Consider the following 24,675-nt stretch of genomic DNA (forward strand, 5'->3'; position numbering starts at 1 on the left):
GACACAAATACCAGCCTTCCTTGAGAAACTGCATTATTTATTTGGTTTTGCTAGGAGGTAGTTCTGCCTGGGAAGTTAGGGCCATTCCACAGTCCTTTGTCATGTACTTTGGAAATGGAAATTCCTGTGTTGGTTGAAATCAGAGGACCTGATTTTCACCTTATGCTGTGGTGCATCTTTTGGTATTGGTTGCCCATGTGAAAGCTGAGTGTGGCAGATGCATCTCAACAGGCCCAAGCCAAGAGCTTTGATGGAATTAATAATTTTGTGGGGGTTTAACAGACATGTCAATCTGCAAAGGAACAGAAAAATGTTCTTCCGGTTCCCTTGCTTTCAGTGAAAGGGAGGAGAGAGTGTTCCCGATCTTACCCTGTCCATTTCCAACCATTAAAGACATTTTTGGCAATCCTAGGTGTTAAAAACAGCAGTATTTCTGTGAGTAAAAGCACTAGCAGAAAGGCCTATATTAAGATATATCATATAATTATGCTTTTTATATTTATGATATATAGCCCTTTACAACATGTAAGTCAGAAGCACAAGGCCACACAGAGTCAAAGAGGTGAAAGGTACGTGGTCATATACAAAAATGCAGATAGACTAGTGCATGGTAATATTCTTAAGCTAAAAAATTACTTAGGACAATGACAGCTGGAAGCTTTAACCCATAAAAAAACCCATAAAAAAGAGCATAGAGTTCAAAACTGGTTGGAGATGGTTTTCAAATCTGTTGTCTATAACGAGAAGCATCAACACGAGGGAAAAAAAGGCAAGAAATGTGGACAGAGGAAGAGAAAAACCCAGAACAGCTGAAACATGGCTGCAATGAATGAGGACGGAGGTGTTCCTTGTAACCTGGCTGTGATCCCTCCTAAGAAAGTGTAAAAGGCAGTCACTAAGAAAATTCCATGGAGGATCCAGGGGAAATTTGGGTTTGGAAGAAATCTAGGCACATAGGAATTCTCTAGCTGAAAAATGTCAGAAGTTGGATGCTATATCGATCATTTAATGTTGACTTTTGGTTTTGTGAGAAGCAGAAAAGAAAACAAGTGAACACAGAGTTCTGTTGCCATCATGGCTTCTCTCAAATCCACACATTGATCTGCTTGAGCCTGGAAACCCAAAAAACTGTGCCCATGTAATTCTACAGCACATGCATTTGGTCAGGTCAGACCACAGGCAACATGAGATCACATCTGCCTGCAACTGATTGTGAGAAACACAGCCTCAAGTCAAGCAGTGCAAAAAGTGATACAGCCTCTTTACTCTGGTTTTAATGGAAGATGATCTATTGGAAACAGTTTAGCATGCAGGTGGATGCCCAGGACAGCTACATGTGCTGCTCTATAAAACAAGGCATGTCTGTGTGCACTTCACCTGGGTGCTTTCTCGTGCCTTATTTTCCACCTGCATTTTTTCCCAGGTGGTTTTACCCAAGTTCCTTCCTCCTGAAAAAGGTATATTTTCATTTCAGCTTCAATGGAATAGACAGGGACTGTGCCTGAACCAGGTTCACCCAACTATCCTAGCTGCCCTGCCTACTACTTCTCTAGTTCCTCTGATATTTCAGAGATGTTCAGTCTTATAACTGCTATTTTTCTATTCCACTTCCCTCTAGGGAGAATTTTCTTGCCAAGAATGAGGGCAGAAAACTGATTTAGTTTGATTAATTATTTTTAAAATTCCTTAATAGTCAAGAAGGGTAAAACTGGCCTTAGCATTAAGGCTACTCTGCGTCCTACACTACTCCAAAAGTGTAAGCCAGGTAGCCCTTGCAGCTTGTCCTCTCTTCCCTGTTGATCCAGTTATTTCACTAGCATTCATGTCACTTTGTAAATGCTAAGGTGGAAGGCAACATCCCTGATAGCTATTTATTTCCTCTTTATTCTTTCTGTGAAAGAATACACTGGCAAGATTGACAGCGTCTCATAAAATGTAGATGAGAAAAGTTTAATTTGCAGGGTAAACCTCTTACTGATCTAACCCAGGCCTGATTAATTGAAGTGCAGATAGCAGATTTTGATCCTGGTAAAAGATTGTTGGGCCAGACTCGAAGAAAAGTGAATTTGAGCCTGGAATGACAGCTTCAAGGGCCCAGAGTTTACATTTTCTGTTGTGAGGATTCTCCTTGGGAAAGAGGTTCTCCACAGCACAGTTATTGACCCGACATTATTTGCATCACATCCCAGTAGAGAGGACTGGGATGTGCAATTATTCAGCTTCCCAGTAATGACAAAATACTAGTAGTAGGTCTCTGAGAAACACTGATCCTTGTTTCCCTATTCCCAAACACCATTAATTCAGTTTTGCTCAACTATAAAGTGATCACTAGCGAATATCTGCTCCAGAGAAAGTAATTCAGTGCAAGTGTGGGTGATAATAAGAGAGGTGTGCTGCCTTGGAAGATGCTTGCTGAAAAGGATCCATACGGCAGTGGTATCCTCAAGGCAGAAGCAAGGGACTTCCATTGGCCAGGAAATGGCTGAAGATGGTGAAACATAATTGTGCTTCCCCTTTCTTGGCTTATGCCAGAGGTCAGTGTCTAGGATGTCACTTCTATCCCTCCCATCTTCCCTGTTGTATCAGCACCATACAACAGGGCCTTTTTGGGCCTTCCTTTTCAGCTCTCTGACCTCACTCTTCATTCTCCTCTCCCCAGACTGCCTAAGCAGCAGTTTGATCTGGGACCTTTCTCACTTTCTTCAGGAGGTAAAATTCAGGATGGCCTTATCTGCCAAGGAGCTCTAGGCCAGGCTATAGAGAGTTAGGAAATCAATCCAGCTCTAGAAGCAGCTTGAGAGCAAAAATCCTATTAGCATGAATCATACCTTTCAGGATGCAAGCATAGGACATAAAACCTAACACCATGAAGTTTCTGTCACAGCCTTGAATGTTAATATAAGTTTGTGTATCTAGAAGGTATTTGTTTTATTATTGTGCATTTCCTGTCTACTGCCATTTTCCAGGCGACAGAGGTATTTTCCTTTGTTATGCAGTTCTTCTGAGGAAAATGAAATACATAGCAGGGCAAGTTCTGTGACAAATGGCTTCTGGTCTATTTAGACACCTCTGCCCTCAATTCATTCTTGTGCTTGTTCATGCTAGATTGAAAAAAAATGTACCTTTTCACTCTGTTTTTGAAGAAGACTGCTTTAGGTAATTTGGTACTTTTGATGTCTAAATTTTTTAGACCAGGATTAATCTTTATAATAAGCCTTTGGCTTGTCAATTTTAAACAGATTTAAAAAATAACTTTGAAAGATAAGTGTCTTCAAATTACCACTGGCAAACCCCTTATTGTTCAAGTTCTCAGCAGTGTACTGGCTGTGTCAGAGAAGCCCTGGAATTAGCAGGTCTGGAATCTATGAAGGACATAAAGTCCTTTGCAAGTAGACAAGCTTCTTGTAGTTATTATTATATACCCTCCTATTATATACTTGTTAGCACTTAAAATTTCATGTCCTGTCACAAAGTCTGTGTTGTCATTTCAACCTTGAAACTGGACTGAGATTGAACTGAAAATTGCACTCTCTTCCCTCACAGACTCTCACATTTTTATTTTTTTTCCCACACATGGGTGATTATTCCGGAAGAAAATTTCTATTGTTAAACACAGAGCTTTGATGTGACCAGCTAATTTTGAAACTGATCAGCAATTACAACAACAGGGAAAAATAGCTTTGCCAGTTCTTTCCAGAATAAAAAGTGAGTGAATTTTTCCCCTGTGTCCCCTTTTATTTTCTTTTATCTAGTTTGAAGAAAACGTTCTGGATGCTTGCCTGTTCCTGATGGACAAGGCAGAACTGGAGCTCTCTGGTCGTGGAAACCCAGTCAAAATCTGCCGTGTTGCCTCAGCAGTGGTATGTAATGGATGACTAATATGTTTCAGAAAGGACGCATAAATCAAAGCTGCGCTGAATTAACTGGCCCTCTTGCCCTGACATGCTGTCTACAACACACAACAGATCAGTTGTCCATTCTGACAATTGTCCATTCTGGAGTCTAACATTTTATTTCTCTCCACTAAGGTTCAAGCAACTGCTGTTGGCTTATTGCCTTTTCCTGAGAATTGTGCCTCACTGGTGGGAAAGCCACTTTTAGACATTGCACTCCAGGCATAAGTGTTTCTTATGTGAAAATGTGCTCATTTTCCAGTAGCTAATATAATTGAGAAAGCAGTTTCTGCTGTGGATAATACAGTGGCATGATGGGTGGAATTTTGGATGGGGAACTGAAGGACTTTATGTGGACTCCAGCACCAACCTCAATGGAGTCTTAGAGCACTGCAATGGTGCATGTTGTTTTGTCTGATCCAAGGCCCAAATGACCTAATCCAGCTGAGAACAGTCATATAAGTGGGCTGCTTTGGCCCCAGAGGAAAACACTGTGGGAACTGTCCTCTTTAACATGAGTTCCACATACCCCAGTCAGAATGAAAGTACCTAAAATAACTGAGGAGACTATCCGGACCTCCATTCTTTCCAGCTGCCAGGCACCAGGAATCATGCTATGGGTGCAAGAGCAGTCCTATCCCTAATACTCAAGATACTAGACTCATCCAGGTTGTGGAAGAAACAGGCTGAGTCCTCTCTTTTGCCTTGTGAGAGGTCTGAATTGGTGCTTTCTGCTTCCCAGAATAATACTCTAGTCACTGAGCTAGAGTAATTAGATGTTCTCCTGAGCCAGCTACTAAAATAGACTGTCCACAAAACAGGGCTGCTGGAGATAGATGATTCATTTGTTATAGAATTTGCCCAGGCTTTAAGAAAATGAGGTCTTTGTCTTAGAAGACATTGAAGTGGAATCTCCAGCCTCTCAATCTTGCATGTTAAATAGAATAGCTTGAGCAAGAAGTATTGAGAACATCTCTACTTAGCTTTGTCTTTTAACATTTTAGTTAGTTCTTTCACCCCTGACATTAGAAATACAGCTTTGGACCTTTGGATAGAAGAAAGAATCAAATGTGGTTTCCTCATCCCTGAACTAGTAGATGCAAAATACCCTCATGTATGGACTGTGAAAGTCCTCAGGACAGAATTGAACAAAGTTTATGAATCCAAATAGGGCTTGGATTCATAAACTTTAGTTGGGTTTTGAGCCACTCAGCATTTTAGAGAAATGGAGGAGTTCACCATTGGAAATCCAGGACTCAGTAACGGTGTGGCCAGCAGGAGCAGGGAGGTCATTCTTCCCCTGTACTCAGCGCTGGTGAGGCCTCACCTGGAGTATTGCGTCCAGTTCCGGGCCCCTCACTTTAGGAGGGACGTTGAGATGCTTGAGTGTGTCCAAAGGAGAGCAACGAAGCTGGTGAGGGGCTTGGAACACAAGCTGTATGAAGAACGACTGAGGGAGCTGGGGTTGTTCAGCCTGGACAAAAGGAGACTCAGGGGTGACCTAATCACTCTCTATAGCTTCCTGAAGGGTGGCTGTGGTGAGCTGGGGGTCGGTCTCTTTCTCCAGGCAACAACAGACAGAACAAGAGGACACAGTCTCAAGCTGTGCCAAGGGAGATACAGGCTAGAGTTAAGGAGGAAGTATTTTACAGAAAGAGTGGTCAAATACTGGAATCATCTACCCAGGGAGGTGGTAGAGTCACCATCCCTCGAAAAGTTTAAAAAAAGACTGGATGTGGCACTTGGTGCCATGATCTAGTTGAGGTGTTAGAACATGGGTTGGACTCAATGATCTTAAAGGTCTCTTCCAACCTAGAATTTCTGTGATTCTGTGATTCAGTAGACTTTAGGGCTGATCTGCAGTATTGGGCCATAACTGGGTAGGGAGTTTGGTCATTGAAATCTGGATTTCAATAAGTGGGCCAGAGATGCTGAAATCCCACCTGTGTTACTTAACCTCATTCTTGCTCAAGTTGAAATGTGGTAGAGTTGGGCTTGCCTGAAGATATGCACTCCCCATGCTGGAATCCTTCTGGGGCTTTCTGGCACAGCAGAGGTAGAGTCCCTCTCTTCTTCCACTCATTACAGTCAGAGTAGAGAGTGAAGATCAACATGTTGTCCTGTCCTTGAAGTAATTCTTTCCTTGGCATGTTTCCTATGCTGGTGAGATGGGCACAACCTCTTAACCTGTTGGTTATGACTCTGAATACTTATCTCAGTTCAGTCCTAGAGTTCACAGGAAGTCGATTTTCTAATTATAAAAGAGTAGTTAATGCAGCCAAAAGCTTTTAAATGAGAATTGTGATTTATTTGGCTGGCGTGTAGCTGTTCCACATTAGCATAATCAAAAGGTACAGTGTGAATGAGCTTTTTGCACAGCCTCAACTGGTTTGGTTCAAATTGCAGCTAGGAGACGTATTGCTCGTTAATGCCTATCAGTATAGCCATTAGTCAGCAAAACTGTTTGCTTTGTATAATCTTACCAGAGGAAAACTTACACAGCAAATTCCTTCTTGTTTTCACGTGGGCCAGACCTAAGAAATTAGTTTCTACTCTGAAAATAGGAGTAGACTGGTTCTCTTCTCTATCTGGTGTAAATTAGGAGTGATTTTATTAAAATCTCTGGGCCGATATGGACAGAAAAACAGATGATGGAAAGAATACAGCTTAATATTTCTGAGACTTGCTTACCAATATATAACTGATTATGTTTATTAAAAATACACAACAATAAACATGTTTAATGTTAATAAAACTTATTAACTGGCAACATGGATACTCAGTGTGGTGATTTAATTTCAGAATTATTTTTAAGTGCTTGACCTTCATTCAGAATTGTTCAGTGATGGAGAATCCATGTCCCTTAACAAGATTGTCCTACTTATACTCCTAGCTTCATAATGAAACACTTCTCTCTTACTTTCTAGCCTAAACTTGGCTATATTCACTCTTTCTCATCTTTTTGGTTTGCTGAGTTAAAGAATTTTTTGTTATTCAGTCTCTGACATCTCTAATGCTCATTTCCTTTGATTTTAGATTAACTCCAGGGATGACGACGGTGTGATTGCTGGATCCTGGAACAATTCGTACGATTATGGTGTTGCACCTTCAGCCTGGACAGGAAGTGTGGACATTCTCTTGGAGTACTACAGTTCTAAGCAACCTGTCCGATATGGCCAGTGCTGGGTTTTTGCTGGTGTCTTCAACACATGTAGGTGTCAGTGAGAAAAGCTCCAAGCTGCTATGCGGCTCTTGCTTAACAGAGTTTTTAGGTAAAACTAACTAAAATACTTCCTTGCTCTGTGCTGTTCAGGAGCAAATTGTAGAGATACTTAAAAATACATGGCTGAAATAGATGGTCTTTAAATAAGCCTGTGGTGTGTCCTTCAGGTCAGCTGCTCTTCCACACAAATCTATTAACTATTTATTGGTTCAGTGAAATGTACTCAGTGACTCATAAGGGTAAGTTTATGTGAAAGGAGTTGAGTCCTTCAGCACAGACCACATTTCTGTCACGAATTCTTAGACAGAGTGCTTGTTTCTAGACATGAAAGATTAAATAAATACTCAATATGGCATATGTGATAGTGTTTCTGCTCCAGAAAGGCCAAATCTTACCTACTGAGTATTGGTCCTAGGAAAATTGCGGTACACTGTCCCTGCACCTGTTAATTGAACACTATTAACATTTTATGTAGAGTTCATGAATGGAGAAAATAAATGATGGCCTATTTTATGAATTGTCTAGCACTGCAAGGTTAAGTATAAACACATTTGGTCAAACTAGAGTTCTAGTGTTGCAGTAAGCAGAATGTTGCACGTCATAAAAATCACTGGGGAAAGCAGCCTTGGATTAGTCCCATATTTTGACTGTCTAGCACTTTCTAACAACATGATCTTCTAATGCACAGGAACACACTTTGTGGCCTCCTATGGAGTTGCTCCAACAGGTCCATGTCCTTCCTATGCTGGGGACCCCAGAGCTGGAGGTAGCTCTCAGAGTGGGGTCTCAGCAGAGCAGAGGGAAAGAATCCCCTCCGTTGCCCTGATGATCACACTGCTTTAGATGCAGCCCAGGATGCTGTTGGCTTTCTGGGCTGTGAGTGATCACTGCCTGGTTATGTTGAGCCTCACACTATGGGTTGGAAAAAGTTCATGCAAATGTTTCTTATGGATGCAATTCCTTGCCGTGGATTCCATGGGCCTCTTTGTCTTCTCTGCCCATTGCCTTTTCTGGATTTCCCTAGGTGACAGACAGACAGACACACACACCATTTCTCCCACCTTCCCCCCACACTTGCCCTGAATCACCACTACGCAGTAATTTGCCTGCAGGCCCCTGTGAAACTGGGGCGATGCAGCAGAGCCTGGAGCCTGCTGTGTTAAAGGGAGAGGCATATTTATCTGGGGCAAAACTTGCCTTGGTTTGCTGACTAAGTTAGTCAAGTCAGAGACCTGGCACTTTGCATTGCAAGTATAAAGTTTGTTGAGCATTATGAAATGCAAATATTGTCCAGTATTGGCTGATCTGATGATGGCCACTGACACATACAGCTGCTGACCACTGCACAGGGGACAGCGAAGGTCCAAATAATCACATGCAACTCTCAGGGTTGTTTTGAGGTGTTTTTGAGTCTCTCTCATCTGTCAATGTTTTATCATTGTGACCAGTTCAGCTTTCCAAGGTCACTATATTGTACACTCCAGATACTCATCTGTTAAAAATGCTAAAACATTCCAAAAAATGGTCATTAATCTTGAAATTGTCAGACAAATTATTTCCAATGAGCCCTGATGGCTCATGTGCTGGAAGCCTGGGAGGGCACTTGAATTAAGTTTAATCAATAGGTACATATGGTATTGGATGCATCCAGGTAATTTTTCATCCAGGAACTTGAAATGAATGTGCAGTGTTACACTTTATTGGGAGTCACAGTAGTGACAGTAATGAATATACAAAACCCAGCAGTAGCAGCAGGGCTGTTCAGCTCTGCAGTATTGGAACTATTTTTAAATAGGATTTTCAATAAAAACCTTTTCCCTTAAGGAAACAAAAACAAACCACCCCCCCAAAAATCCACCCCAAACCAAAAACCACCGCCACCACGACCACCAAAAAACCAACCAAAAAACTGAAAAAAAAACCCAACAAAAAAGATTTTTAAAAACCCCAAAACAATAACAACAACAACAACAAAAACCTAAAAAACCAAAACAAACCCTGTCAACCACCAAAAACCCCTCACGGTCTGTTTCTTGCAGAACCATGTTGGCCCCTAAATTGAAAGCCAGGACCTTTTCCTGGCTGAGACAATGTATGTCATCTGGAGTAGCTGAGATGATGTGTCACCCCACAGACCCGTTCCCCTAGCCCGGGAATGTGCTCCGTGCCTATTTATCTGCCAGAGTGCACAGCAAACACAGAAGCCTATTGGTGCACTTTTTCAGATTATAGATATAGCTGTAGCACTTCCACAGTTTTTCCACATCTCCTAAATTTACCCCTTGTCAAATGGTAAGAAGGGTCATCAGTGCTATTTTGTGATGGTGTGAGAGTGAGGGCTAGGGGCTTTTTTTGTGATCCTGCTTTTAAGGCCTTAATGAAGGAAGGGACTATTGACAACAAAATGCTGTTACTTGGCAGGCAATATGAATTATGTAACACATTTTATTCAGATTCTCAAACCTTGTGATTTCTGTTGCAAATAATGCAGCTTTTCCCCATTGTTAACAGTAATTTTCTACTTTATTCTTTGTGCTCTCCAGATCTTGTCTGACAGCAGACATCAAACAGGAAAACTCCAAATAAAAACTCCTTAAAAGGAATTTAAACTCCTTAATACTTTCTATTAATTTCCTTTTCACCATTGTCCCATAATTCTCCCAAGTTACTGATGCTAAGAGACCTAATGTATTGTGTATCTCTTGCAAGCTCAAACTTCTTTTGTATCACATTTGGTCATGCAGCTGACCCATTGCACCCAGATTTGACCTGAAATTCCACCATGTGGTCACTATGCAAAGCTGCTTTGAAACTATTGGTAATCAGCATCTGGTAATCAGATGCTTCGGTTATAACCCTTGTATCAGTATTTGTCTTTAATGCTCATAATTTTGAGACCAAATCAAATATTTAGCATGTGCAATATGAATCAGATGCAAGGAATTATTTGGGTTGATTTGACTGAATTTTCCCATTTTGTTCTGGTAATTACTATTTCAGTCCTCTCACCCTGTCTTCCATGAACGCAGTCTCCATATTTGTCCTTCTCATCACACTTCTGTCTTTGTCACAGTTCTGAGATGCTTGGGGATACCTGCAAGACTCATTACCAACTATTCTTCTGCCCATGATAACAATGCCAATTTACGGATGGACTTCTTTCTGGATGATGATGGAAAAGTGGACACCAGACTTACAAAAGATTCTGTGTGGTGAGTCCTCCTGGAAAATGCCTTTAATGTGTCAATGATCAAAGTAGTAAAAAACATGATGGCAGTGCCTGTATTGTGTTTATTTCTCTGTGCATTGAAGAACACTGCTGGCTTATGTGAAACAGAATGAATAGAATGTTGGTAGGCTGACTAATATGAAGACTTGTGGTATAAACAGGCAACCCCTGGGGAATCCTGCTATTAATATTCCCACACAGTGCTCATTTAAGCACACTGGAGAGCTGGAATGGGCTTATGCTCCTTAGGGATCAGTTTTTCTAAAAATGGAAGAGGGTAGGATGGGCACTTCCATTCTTCTGGAGCCAAGGTGCAAGGGGTACCCCAATATCTGTGTAAAAACACCCTTTTTGATATGCTTGTGCCCAGTTTCCATATTGTAGGCTGTTTCACATTGTGTGCACACAGTCATTGTTGCAAAGGGGTGCTTTCCAAAATAAACCCTGTTCAGCTGAAAAAGAAACTAGTCAAGGTATCAGAAAAGATACTGAAATGCTATCACCAGATTTATAAAAAGGAAACTCCCTAGGGCCAAGAGGAGTTTCCGCAATCTTTTTAGGAAGGCAGCCCTCTAACTGGCTCTTCAAACTCTTACTGTCTTCTGTCTGACAGGAGAAGTGTAGCATATATTGATTATATGCTCTGTGTGGGATATTGGCCCTCAAGCCTCTCCTCCTCAGAGTGAAGAAATGAATGTGACCTCTACATTCCTAAATTCAGGAGATCCTTGTCCTACTCAATGTTAATATACCTGACTTGTGTCAATGAGATCTTCAACTCATTAGCATAGCAGCTCATCAACATGTTTCATTAATAACTTAATCTCTGGAAGTCTTTGTATTAAAACTGTAATAAACCCACTACGTGGTGGAGGAAGTGACTGAACCTGTTGCTGTGACATCTTTTATGTGATTTCCATATTCAAGAGGAAATCTAAGGAAAGCAGGTTCATTTACATGTGATGCTTGTGTCACAACAAGACAGAGTAGTTGAGACTAGAAGGGACCCTTGGAAGTCACCCAACCCTCCTGCTCAGAGCACCATCAGCTAGAGAAGGTTGCTCAGGTCTGTGTAGAGTTGGGCTTTGAGTATCTCCAAGGATGGGCACCCCACCACTTCTCTAGGAAACTTGTGCCAGTGCTCAACCATTTTCACAGTAAGAAAAGTGTTTCCTGATCTTCACACAGATTTTTCTGTGTTTCAGTATGTGCCCATTTCTTCTTGTCCTGTCCTTGGACTACTGAGAAGAGTCTGGCTCTGTCTTCTTTCCCTCAATTCCCTAACCAGGAATTTATACATATCATAAGATCCTACCCATTCTTCCCATCTTCAGTCCCAGCTGCCTTAGTTTCTCCTTGTGTACAGTCTGTGTTGTATCAGCTATTCCTTCCAGTTTCTTTATTAGCAAACTTGCTGAGGGTACAGGTAATCTTGTAACCCAGGTAATAATAAAGCTGTTAAACAGTGTCAGACCCAGTATCAAACTCTGGGGTACACAACTAATGACTGAGTTTCAGCTGGGGTAATCACTTCTGATCACAACCCTCTGATCCCAGCAATTCAGCCAGTTTTCAATGTATCTTGCTATCCATTTGTCTAGTCTACACTTCAAAGGTTTGTCTGTGAGGATGTTCTAGGAAATGGTACTAAAGTCAAAAGGACCAACCCCTATGCAGTGGTCTCCCCTTTGTCCTTTCAGTCACTTGTTTCATCAGAAAAGGCTCTCAGGTTTGGCAGGCACAGCTGGCTGCTTGTAAATCCATGCTGACTACTGCCAATCACCTAGTCCTTAATGAGTTTGGAAATGTTTTCCAGAAGAACTTTCTCTATAAACTTCCTAGAGATCAAAGGGAAGCTGACAAGTCTCTCTCTCCCTGGATACTTCACTCTCTTGAAGAGTAGAGCAATATTTAATTTCCTCCAGTCTGCAGGAACTTCCTCCAATTACCATGATCTTTTGAAGATAGGTATGAGTGGTCTTACAGTGACATTGGCAAGCTCCCTCAGCATTTTTGATGGGATTACCTCATATTTTCCATCAGATCCATTGGATTTGTGTGTGCGCAGTTTGTTTAACTGTTCTCTGTCTTGTTACTTGTCTAGTTTTCAATGTTCCAAACCTCCACACTGGTTTCATGGGCTGTGATTCCTGAGGGCAAACCTTAGCAGTAAAAACCAAGGTAGAGAAAACATTGAATGCCTTCTCCTAATCATTTGTCACCAGGCTGCCTGCTGTGTTCAACAGCAGAGCCACGTTCTATAGGCTTCCTTTTGACACTGATTTGCTTGCATTTCCTGCTGCTATTCATGTTTCTTGACATACTTTTTTTGCCCTGTTCTAGCTTTCCTGTACCTGTGCCTGCATGCTCAGGGGGTGGCTCTGTTTTCCTCCTGGTCACCTGTCCTCACTCTGCCCCTCTTTCTTAAACACCTCTCTTTTATGTTTAATTGGAGTTTAATTGGGACTGCCTTGTGGACTTGTGCCACTTTTGGTTGATTTCCTGCACACAAGGATGGACCATTCTTAAGTCTGGAGGAGGTGACTCTTGAAAAACATCCAGCTCTTGTGCATCCATCTTCTACTTAAAACTGCCTCCCATGGGATTCTTCCAAGCAGGACCTTAAACATGTTAAAGACTACTCTCCTGGGATCCAGAGCTGTGGTCCTGCTATTTGCCTTGTTGCCTCCTGTTAGTACCCTTGGGCAGTTTTTCTTGCTGTCGGTGAGACAGAAGGACTCAGCAGGTCTCATGGGGCCGGTCCTTTTATGGCTCAGAGAACTGTAAAGGAGAAGTCTTCTGAAACCTCCTCTGCCTATAAAACATGTGAAACAAGAGCCAGTGTCTGGGAGCCTCAGTGCACAATCCATACAAACCCAGCAATGGATCATTGTTATACTTTACAATTTTCACTCTCATCCCTTCTCTCCTTCTCCTAACCTGATCTATTAAATACATCCCACCAATTTTTCACACTTCCTTTTACTTCCCTCTCTTTTACCCAGCTGTTTCCCATGACTTCTTAATTTAATCTCTTTTCTCCTGCATTCTTTTAGGACAGGGTAAAATAATCCAAAATCATCCTAGTCTCAATGAAATCCACATGCAATTTTACACTTACATTTCATCCTTCTATCCTACATTTCTTTTCCTTGGCTTGATAACTTTTTTAACTGCCTTGTTCATCCTTTTATCCTCCCAGTGCATTTATTAGTACATGGTGCACATAACCCTTTGGGCATGACTTAATATATACACCTCTTTTCATTTCTCCTCTGTGTCCTTTCTTTTCATTACTCTGTAACACTCCTTGGTAGCCCACATGCTGACTCCTAATGACTTGTGTCTTAACCCTGATTTTATTTTTAATGCCTCTTTTATTTCTTTTTTTAAGAGGACAAGCTCAAGGTATTTATAATGATTTTTTAAAATGCATTTTTCACTTTTATTTATAATCTCTTGCAAACTGGAAGCAAAGCTCTTGTTCTTTATTCATATATCATTTCTATTGTACTCTAGCCTTGTACTGTTGGAGCTGATCTGTCTTCAGGTCTTAAATACTCTCAGACTTCAGGGATACTTGGAGCCAGGATTTTTAGTCCAATCAATCTCTGAGTGTGGGGTTCCCTCTGAATGTTATCTGACATTTATTTATTTTTATTAAAGATTGTCTTCTCCTCAGGATAGGAAACAACACCACCACCAACAAAACTCATATACAAAATTACACAAACTTTGCAAAAAGTTATTTTTATAAATCTGGCCGGATTTAAGGCCATCAGTACTGTCTGTTCTCCTTGTCTTTCTTAATGATGATATAAAGACACTTAAAGAATATTTCTCTTGGATGGGAATCAAGACTCACTCCTACTGTGAGGTCCAAGCAGATCAACATCAGCATTTCAGCAGAAATTTTCCTGATGTCACCCAACTCCACAGGAGTTCATCCATATCCAGGCCTGTGGAGAAAGCCCTTCTGAGACCTCTGCTCTCCCATTTAGTCCCAGATCACTTTGCTCTAATTTCTCAACAATATTGTCAGTGCCTGACCCTTAGCAGTCCCTCTCAATCTCAATGCCTGAACTTGTTAGCTCATAAAAGGGCAGCAGCTGCTTCCAGCATCTGCCTGTCCCATAAGCAATACGAACTACAGTTCTTGAATTGTCTTCCAGGCATAAAACCCGCCTGGTCATCTTTTATTAATTTCCCCATTGCTTTGTTTAGTCTATCCGTAATTATCTCTGTAAATATTTTATGGTCACTACATCGATCTCTATTGCCATTCTTGCTTTCTTTAATGTCTCAGGCTTGCTGTGGAATACAAGAATTATAGAATCAGTTCAACAAATTATGGCCATGGAATCAGCTCCTCAGCTATGCTCACTTCTATAGTGAGGTTTCTGCTACCTTTAGAAAGGCAAATATTTCCCTCATCCTCCTTTTCTTAATGCTTACTGCTCTACAAGCAGTGTCTTTCTGTCCATTCAGATTTAATATCCTTATGTGTGTTTTTAATTTGCATGGCAGGAGACCTAAAAAAATTGCCATCCTATTGTGTCCAGCACTACAGCAATAGAAACCAGAAACAAAGGTCCTGTCCCTAAGACAAATACAGAAGAAAATATAGAAAAACTGTGTTACCTAATTAAATAATGAAGTGGATTTGCCATTTTCCACAGTTACCCGACTCCCAGCCTTGTTTTTATCATCCTTTCCTTTTGCCTGCTCTTCAGGTTCTTCTTTCGCAGAATGCAAAGCCAGTGACATCCAACTTTGATTCAAAGTGAACCAGTGAAGGTTTCAGGGCAGGGATTGTCTTTCTCATATGTTGGCATAGCAGTTTGCAAATACCCACCTTCCATGAAGTGTGTCCCCAATCTCGGGTAGCCCTCAGCAAAGTTCTGTGAGCATGATTCAGCGCGGAGTACTCAGCAGCATCAAAAATTCTCCAAGTGTGCGTCATTTTCCTTGAATAATTCCTTTTTCTGTAGTGCTGCTTCATTAACTCTCCTAACTGACAAGTTTTGCCCTGATCCAAGCTTTCATTTCCACTTTGAAATGTCTTGTTAGACAAGCTTCAGATCCTTCTGACTCTGCTCCATACTGTTTTTCACCTATTATTAATGAAATGGTCAGAGTTTAACAATCCCCCTTTTCGTTGCTAATATCATTGCGTGTACTAGAGGCTATATCAGCAGCTACACAGATGTAAGTTTATTCAGATCTGCTGTAGGATATGTATAATTTGCAAGCAAAATTGCCCCTTTCTCTACTCTTTCCTTCTTTTATTTTTTGCAGTAATGAAATTCAAACACTTTGCTGTCTTTACTGAAAGACCTTCTTTCCAGATTATCTTTTTTTCTTGCTTGTTCTCTCCCTTGAGCATTGGTAGCATTGCCGGAAGTTACAACATCTGTCTATCCTTTCTGCTTATCTTTGAAACGCCCAGGGCAGACAGGGATGGTGCTGTGCTGTTTTTTTAATTCTCCTGAGCATCCAGCCAAGTGAGAGCATTTTAACCCTGAGCACCTAGATGAACTACTCTCAGAATTTTATAATTCAGGTCACTGTCCTGAGCCCTAAAGATGCAAGTTGGCCCACAGTGATTGTAGGTAGGTTTTATGAAAAGATGTGTGTTTTAGGAGGTCTGACATCATGCATTGTCATGACACAAGTGGGAAAAAACTTACAAGGAATCAACATTGAAGATAGTTTTCAAAAGGCTGTGCAGAGTCTTTTTCTCAACCAACACAGAAGCCAGTAAAGCATGCTTGTTTTGAGCCATGAAAACAAAACTACACACTGTACATTGCAGAGTTGATCCCAAATCTCTTCACAAGAGATGCCAAAGCTTCAGTCTGAATAATTATAAAGCAGACCATCTTTGATTGGCTTGAAGATTCAAAGTTTGCTTTAGCAGGCAGATTGAAGTGGAGGTGTCTGTCTGGAAAGGAATTCTAGTTTGTGTAGCTTTTCATATACCCCAACAGTCTCCAAACACTGGCATATCTTCTGAGACATTTACACTCAGAACATATTAGAAGAATCAAAAAACCTTCTTCAACTTTCAGTCAAGAAACTACAAGGAAGGATTGTGGCTTTCAGATTTTAACAGCTAGGTACCAAACTTATAGACCTAAAAATCTGTTATCTTTAAAGAGTCAACATTTTTATCCCTGAATTGGCAAATGGTGTTATTGAAGCAATGCCAGGACATAAATACACAGGATTTGTTTGGTCTGTGTGCTTGTTTCCAAGAATTTAATATATTGGTCCCATCTCTTTTCTAAGGAATTATCATTGCTGGAACGAAGCTTGGATGACCAGACCTGACCTTCCTGTTGGCTTTGGAGGATGGCAGGTTGTTGATGGGACACCTCAAGAAACCAGTGATGGTAATATTGCTTGAAGTCCTCCTTAGTTCACATTCTAATGTTTGGGATCTCTGTTTCAAACAATGAGCTGATGGTAGCCGAGCCAGTGGCACCATAAGGCCAGTGACAACTTCTTGAACCAAATAACCACACTCACCTCAGGGCCTTCTCCTGATTTGTTCTGAACTCTAAACTAAATTTGTCCTTATTATAACACTGCTCATGATGCCCTGGGACACAAAATCCTTCATGAGAAACGTCCTGCTTGGTCCTGAAGAGATGTGATCCTGTTGCCAAAGATGGCTTTTCACATTTTAGAGTACCTATATAGGAGCCTGATCAGATTAATTTTCCTTTACTTTATGCAGCCCTAACTGAACTGCATGAATAAGCAGTAGGCAGGAGAGAAAAAAGTCACTGGTCTTTCTTTCCAGTCCTTAATTTCCCAGCCCTCAAAATACAATCTTCTCAAATTTGTAGCAAGGTCTTTCTCAGCCTGTGGTGTACCTGACTCCTCCCAAAATTATCTGGGTTTACCAAACCCAGCCGTAGCTGTATTTCAAGTGCTTGAGACTTATAGTGAATGTTATAGTGCCATTAAAGTTACTGAACCACCAGGTTTCTCCAGACCCGAGTCTGTGTTATCTACAAGGGCTGGTAACAAAATTTAGCTTTTTGCTTCTTGGTCAAGAGCTCCTGTAAACTATTAGAAGATTTTCTCAAACCCCAAAAATTCTTTTTCTTTGAGAAAATATAACATTTTTACATGTTTTTAATTAATTTTGTCTCTCACTTTGTCTCTCTTCTCCCTATAGGTATGTACAGGTGTGGTCCAGCCTCAGTTCAAGCCATTAAACATGGTCACGTTTGCTTCCAATTTGATGCTCCTTTTGTCTATGCTGAGGTACAAAGTGAAATTTTGTTTTATGTGAAAATTTTTACTGGAGTGAGTGATATCAGAGAGACCATAGTGAGACCGAAGATAGCTCTCCAATTTATGAATTGAAAAGTTACTTCATGTATACTTCCTGTCACAGAACAATCTCATCATTGTATTTTGACATGTCAGCAGGCATGATATGGCTGTAATGAATGACAGAGATTTCTCTACTCTCTGCTCCTCAATGTAATAATAAGAAAAAGTTGCTCTGATTTCACTGCATCCTCAAGCTGTGGTCATTTTTCCTTCCCAGATTCAGCTATGCTGAATGGGTCACTAGCTCTAGCTGCTCATTCTCTTTGCCCATCACATTCCTTTTGGCTGCAGTGGGTCATGGAGATCTAACAAGGGTGATTTGACTGACAGATCTGAGAGGGAAATATCTCAATAAGGAGATAGAGGACCTGGTCTGGAGCTTCAACCTCTTGCACCACCAGAAGAGGCATGCCCAGAATTGCAACACTGTGAGACAAATTTCTCTCTAATTGAATTGTAAATGGCTTAGGACAGAAAAGAATGAAGACATTTTAGCTATTAAGCATTCTCCTCTCTATTTCTAAAGCTTTTTGGTACAAGAAATGTGTAGTAGCGCTCCTCAATTTTGAATGACCTCTCTGTAGCCTTGTAAAGTTTACACTCTCTGTAATTCTGGAGCTGTGAATAGTAAAATGCATCTCAGCATACAACTAATTTTAAACATGAAATGTAGATGTGACATTAGCAGGACTTCAAGTCAATGTGTCATTATTTTGGGGGGAATAGGCTGACTCCTTCTCTCTACTTTCATATACCTCAATCTTCTTTCATTTAATTTCATAGGTGAATAGTGACATTTTCTACACAAGAATGGAGAAAAATGGAACCCAAGTGGTAGAAAACATTGACACAAGCCGTATTGGGCAGTTGATTGTGACCAAGGAAGTTGGAGGTGATGGAATGATGGACATTACTGAGGAGTACAAGTTCCGAGAAGGTAACCTGAAATGAGCTGAGACCATATGGACATAGACTTATATGAATAAGACATAGACAGTCAAATCCTGGATGATTTGGAAACTTCTGTCACTGAGGGAGCTTCATGAAAAGCTGCAAAAGTCCCCTCTGGAATTCTTTATTTGTAACTCCATCACAGAAACACTGTAGATGCCTTGATCATAAGGCACAAGCAAAACACAAACTTTGCTACACTGAAATGCTTTAGACTAAGTTAGTTGTAGTGAAAATAAAGGCTAGTCATGGAGCAATTCAAAGCGTTCAAAACAATTCAAGGCTTTCTGTACAGATGTTTAGACATTTCTTATTCAGGCCAGATGTTCACACAGAATAAACCAGTGTAGCTGTATTGATAAGAATTCAGCTACATCAGTTTGTCTGATATGGTTTTAATACCAACTCCTTTGGTAGCTGTGAAGTTCTCCCATTGCTGGTGCTACCCCAGGAGGGTTCACTGTCCTCATCTATTTATTTCTGCTACTACAAACTATGGAAGACACACCCTTATCATCAGTAGGGGGTCTAATGCTGCACTTCTGTTTCTTTTCTAAATCTGGTTTTCATTCATTCCTAGGCTCAGATGAGGAGAGGCTGGCTCTTGAGACTGCTGTGATGTATGGTGTTAAAAAGCAAAGTATCCAAGACACCACATACCAGCCACAGACAGATGTTGACATGGACTTCCAAGCGCAAAAGGCAGTCCTTGGCAATGACTTCAAAGTCACTATAACTTTCAGGAACAAGAGTCGCAACTCCTATACTGCAACTACCTACTTTTCGGGCAACATCGTGTTTTATACAGGAGTCCCAAAAAGTGAATTCAAGAAACACTCTTTCAGTGCAAAACTGGAACCCTCTTCATGTAAGTCTTGCATAGTTATTTTCTGTGTTTTTAACTTTCACCAGTGTTTACATCCATGGGTAGAGCCAGTTCTAGTAGCCAGGGGTAGGATATTCTATTGAGTATCAGAAGGATCCTTTCCCTACCCTGAACTGGATACCAGGGTCATTTAAAGCTGAGGCTGTTTCCTTCAGGCTGTTTCTCCTTGCAAAATTCTCTTTTACACCAAGCTGCATCTCTGGGAATTGTTAATTTTAGTTCTTTTGTACAAAAGAAATCAAAGAAGCACAGGTGTTAAGCTGCGAGGTATTGTTTTTCCTTTGCATTCCTTTATTTTCCCAGCAGCATTTTAGCAAGTGAAGGGGAAGTTCTGGTTCCCAAAGATGCCATGTACAGAGACAAGAGGGTGTATTTTTTTGCCTTACCTGGTAGAAGCTGACAAGTTCTGAGTAGATTCAAGTGGATATCTGCCTTTGGAGGACTCTGTGGCTCAGGATTTCATATTTACAGTGATCTAAAAAGTTTATATGCAATGAGAATGTGCCACAATAGAGCAGGGATACTTGTCAGCTGGGCAGCAGCCCCTAAGGTGAGTTATCTTTACACATGCAGCATTTACTTTTCCTAGTCCCCTCTGGAATACAGTAGGGAGATCCTGCAACTTCTCATGAGAGAAGAAGGTCCTGGCAGACCAGCTTAGGAGGCTGTGGGCAGGTTTTTGTACTGCTCAAAGTAGGAAAGAGAGATGTTCTCCTTTTTAAATTTGGACATAATCTATTTCCTGTTAGCCATTGCAACACATGTTTAGGACCAGCTGTACTTCCAAGTGCTACCTAGCAGGCTCTAGCAACAAGTGACTGCCAATCACTTGTTCTCCTGACAGGCCTGTGTCTTTGGTCAGCAAAAGTGATGACCACATGCTCTTACAGAGAAGAAGTAGAGGATCTTTCACTTGAGTTCCCTGCTGAGAGGGTCAGCAAGCCATGACTTTGCCTTCTAGGCACTGCTACTGGGCAAATCAATCTTTCTGAGTGCAGGAGGAGTAGCAGGACTTTGGGAGACCAAAGGATGGCCCTCCTGAACTGGGTCTGCTGCTGGATCACAGCAATCCTGGCTGGCCTCTGAGTTTTCTGTCTTCTCTACCTCATCCCAGCTCCAGAGACATTGTGAGCCCTCTTTCTTCCAAGAGGACTAGTTTTGTCTCAGTGAGAAGTCTCCATGGAACCACAGTTCCTATCAGGCCACAAAAATAAAAAAATCCACTGCTTTCTTCCTCACTTTGAACATCATCTGAAATGGCACATTTTATTTGGAGCTCATTATTCTGCAAAAATATAAGTCCACTGATAAAGATCTACTTGTGAAGGTTAATAAAACTTCTACCTCCAGCCTGTAACAAAGCCCTGAGAGCTACTTGCTGATTCTTTTTACCTCTGTGGATCATTTGCAGGGGGCCTGGAAATGGGCATTGGATTGTTCCAATATATGCTATCAAAACACAGAGTGAGGGCTTATAGTGACTTATGTCAGTTACTAAATATCTAATCTGAAATACTGCAAAACTTTTGGAGACTTGAATAGGTGCAGCAAAAAAAACCCAGTTTCAATAGTCTTGTTCTAAATTCTGTGCCACTTCTTTGATGAGGGAAAATTTGGTCATCTTGTAGGAGAAGTGTCTACTACATTTTCTGGCTGTGATTTGTGCATGGTTTCAGGACTTATTTATGTCTGCTCTTGTATCAAAGGTCTGTGTAGGGTATTACTACCTAAAATACAGCTTCTGCAGTGCTTTGAGGATCACCTGGCTCCTCTCTGCAAGAAATAAAATTAATAGATTTTTCAACATCACTGAGCATCACAATTAATTTTTTCTAATTTAAGTAAATGCTAAGAAAAAAAGCTTTTTTAAATAGCGCTGGAAACTCTGAATTGAGCAGTAGTGAGTGAATGCAGACTGGGGAGAGGCACCTGAAAGACCAGAACATGGATTTTTATGCATGTGTATCAAGAGTGTGTCCCCATCACTGCTTCTGGTCAATGAGACATTTTTAAAGTTATTCCCACTTTTCAAGTTGGGGATTTGCTTATATCTGACCTACAGGCATCAACTTGTGGGGCACCCTGTTCAGTAACAGGACAAAAATTCCTCCATTTCTGGAGGTAATACATGACATTTGAGCATGAATTCTTTCACCTTTTCCTTGGAAAGAAGTACATGTGAAATCAGGAATAATGTCTGAGCAGGTGGGCAGTGTGAAGGAAGGTAGTGTGATTATCTGCAAGTGTGTGAGAACAATCTGTCAGGGATGTAACAGGAGAGTACCTTCTGAGGCACCCAAGGAGGATTTGTTCAGGTCAAGAAGTGTGTGTGTGTATATATATATATATATATGTAACAAAAAATTACAATGCTAAACAGATTTATTAAAGGCATTCTTCCAGCCCAAAATAGTGAAAGTGTGAGTCAAGCTCAGTTTTCAAACAGGAAACGAATGAATTATTTTCAGAATAATGATTAAAGGAATTGTGTGGGTTGAAAACATCTTTGAGGATTTGAATAGCTTAAACCTTCCAGTGCCTTCAAAGGTGCTCTTGGATCTACTGAGTTATATTTAGTTTTCTCTATTTTTTTTGAAAAACTATAAGGCAGCTCAGTGTTGTGTCTCCCTTGGCTTTCCCAGATGCAGTAAGTGGTACTGACAAATTATCCACACAACCAGTGCTAAGACAATGGAAGTATATTCTTTTTTTCCTGCAGTGATTAAATTTGAACAGAAAAGTTTGCCTTTTCTTCCATTGTAAAGTAAATTTCTCCTTGTTTGTAACTAATTTATTTACTTATTTACTTCTCAGATGAGAAATGCCTTGCCTGATTTATAATTTACAGTTAAGGGTATTATGGGAAATTCTTTTACACAAGATAAAGAGTGAGAGTGAGGGCGCAGGAGCACATCAAGTAATTTTAAGGCTGGCCTAGTAAATCCAGGTCAGGTGGCCACCGAGGGAATAGCTTTGAAACCAAATCAAGGAACTGGTTTTGATGTGAGTGGATCGAAAGAGTGAAACGGGGTGAATGTCATTTACCCAACTGAGTTCAATTATCCCAGTGTTTACAGTGTATGTCACAAATACAATACAAATAACAGATAACAGTAATCATCATAGGTAACAGATGGGAGATCTTGATGTGTTTACTAGGGTTATAATGAATGTTTATAGAGAGAAGAGCTACAGGTCTATATATTTTGCCTGGTCAGTTAGTTAGCAAGTCTGATTCTCTGCATCGCATTCTCACACCATTGTTGGCCTGGGAATTGCAGTTCAATATAGTTAAAATTAATGATTCCCTGCTTCTTAACTGTCTGGCCTACAGGGACTTGTTCCCTCCGATAATTATTGTCAGAGAGCACGTGAAAAATCTCTGGAGGGCATGCTCGTGACAGGAAGACCTTCTTGCTAAATTTTGCAGGCAAATCCAATGTAGAGCAAAGGCAGATAACCAGACATGTCCTGGAGAGCAGGTGATCTCACAGGTAGCCTGCATGGCTCACATTCCCCAGTTACTGTTCTGGTGGCATCCCTGTGCCAAGAAGAGAGGCAAAAGAAGAACAGGAGTAAATTGAAAGAGCAAACATTTACAGGAATGACACTCAAAAGCTGGTTTGGACCTTTGTGCCCAATAGATACGTATTTCCAGCTTTCCTGCTCATTAATTTTGTGATACCACCTAGAAATCTTCAACAGTGACCTGGCCCACGCTGAGGGTACTGGGCAGGGGCTGTGCACAAACCCAGCCTTTGCCCCTGGAAGCTCACAGCCTAAATGGAAAGAGGGAAAAATAAGAGGGGAAATGGTGTAGTGAAGAAATTAAGTTAGTTTGAGGGAAAAAGAATCAAAGCCATTCTTTATCTCGAAAGCCACCTTTTTTCTAGGCACTCATGTAATTGGCACTGGCCATGATGAGAGGAGCAGTTAGTGATCAGATGGCTTCAGATGCCTTTTTTCTTTGCTGTGTCTCCCCTCAGCCAGCTCTTTCGACGTTGTGATCAAATCAAGCGAGTACATGCGCGACCTGCTGGAGCAAGCCTCCTTTCATTTCTTTGTGACCGCGCGGATCAATGAGACGGGGAAGATTCTGGCCGTGCAGAAGGCGGTAATGCTGGAAATTCCCACCCTGCGGATCAAGGTAGCTCAAGGTTGTGGTGGAAGGGATGTGTTCTCTACAAAGGTGTTGCATTGGTTGCGGGGTGGAGGAATGTGTGGGTTTATGCACATTAGAGCATCTAACAGGGACCTTATAGAGCAGTGGCTGGCTGGAGGGTCTGAGGGTGTACAGGTACAATATTATATAGTGTATTGAGCGTCCCTACACTGAAGAGTAGGCCGACAGACGCACTGGTAGTGAGGAGCTGAAATAATCTCAGTGAAGGAAAGAGGGGGAAAGATCTGAGAAAGCCTAAGAAACTCAAAGGGTAAGAGAGTTTACTCACTCAAGTCACTCAAGTTCTTTAACTACTTCAAAAGTTTATTATGTTTAAAGCAACACAGCACAGGGGCCTCTTGCTGAAGAATGAAAAACATTGCTATTGAAGTTATTTTGCTGGGAGAGCTTCCACAGGTACTGTGGACAATTTCTCCAAACTTGAACAGGCAGCACTGATTCTGGATAATATCTTGGGACCTCAGTGCTTTGCTGCCACTCTAAATGTACTGCCAGTGGTGTTCCCCGAAAGTTGGAGTGTTTCTGCAGGCAGTGGTGTGTTACCTATGAAAATGGAGAAGAATAATGCCTGTGATACTACAAGGAGCATATGTTGTATGGCAAAGACCAGGCATTTTAACCTAACTGGGATTAACTTAACAAGCCCCTTTAACTGGGATTTAAACGTCTCAATTCATAACCGAGCATCCAAATGAACTGCATTGATTTCAAAAGCACCAAGCCTTCGTCTGCTTTGAATGATGGAATTTGGATATGCTTGTTTCCTAATACTAGAAAAAAAAAAAAAAATCAGAACACATGTTCAAGAAACTTTATGTAAGTATGAATACAGCTCTGTAAAATTCAGGACCTTGAAAGAAATCCAGCTTTTCCCCTCTATATATTTATTTGAACTAATGCTCAGGTTTCCATATAATAATTTATGTAGCAACTGAAAAAAGAACTTTTTTAGAAACATGG

General features: G+C 41.0%; 1 protein-coding gene across 4 annotated transcripts in view; it reads left to right on the forward strand.

Moving 5' to 3' along the window:
• F13A1 (coagulation factor XIII A chain) overlaps nt 1-24,675 on the forward strand; it is a 59,489-nt gene that overhangs the window by 27,083 nt on the left and 7,731 nt on the right. For all 4 annotated transcript variants that reach the window (XM_064703423.1, XM_064703426.1, XM_064703424.1 and 1 more), the window contains 8 exons: nt 3,753-3,860; nt 6,930-7,104; nt 10,190-10,328; nt 16,637-16,740; nt 17,535-17,623; nt 18,479-18,632; nt 19,227-19,514; nt 23,519-23,679. In XM_064703423.1, the coding sequence (XP_064559493.1) occupies nt 3,753-3,860; nt 6,930-7,104; nt 10,190-10,328; nt 16,637-16,740; nt 17,535-17,623; nt 18,479-18,632; nt 19,227-19,514; nt 23,519-23,679 (1,218 nt within the window). The remainder of the gene's footprint in view (nt 1-3,752; nt 3,861-6,929; nt 7,105-10,189; nt 10,329-16,636; nt 16,741-17,534; nt 17,624-18,478; nt 18,633-19,226; nt 19,515-23,518; nt 23,680-24,675) is intronic.

Source organism: Zonotrichia leucophrys, chromosome 2 (genome assembly GCF_028769735.1).
Source record: "Zonotrichia leucophrys gambelii isolate GWCS_2022_RI chromosome 2, RI_Zleu_2.0, whole genome shotgun sequence".
Classification (NCBI taxonomy): domain Eukaryota; kingdom Metazoa; phylum Chordata; class Aves; order Passeriformes; family Passerellidae; genus Zonotrichia; species Zonotrichia leucophrys.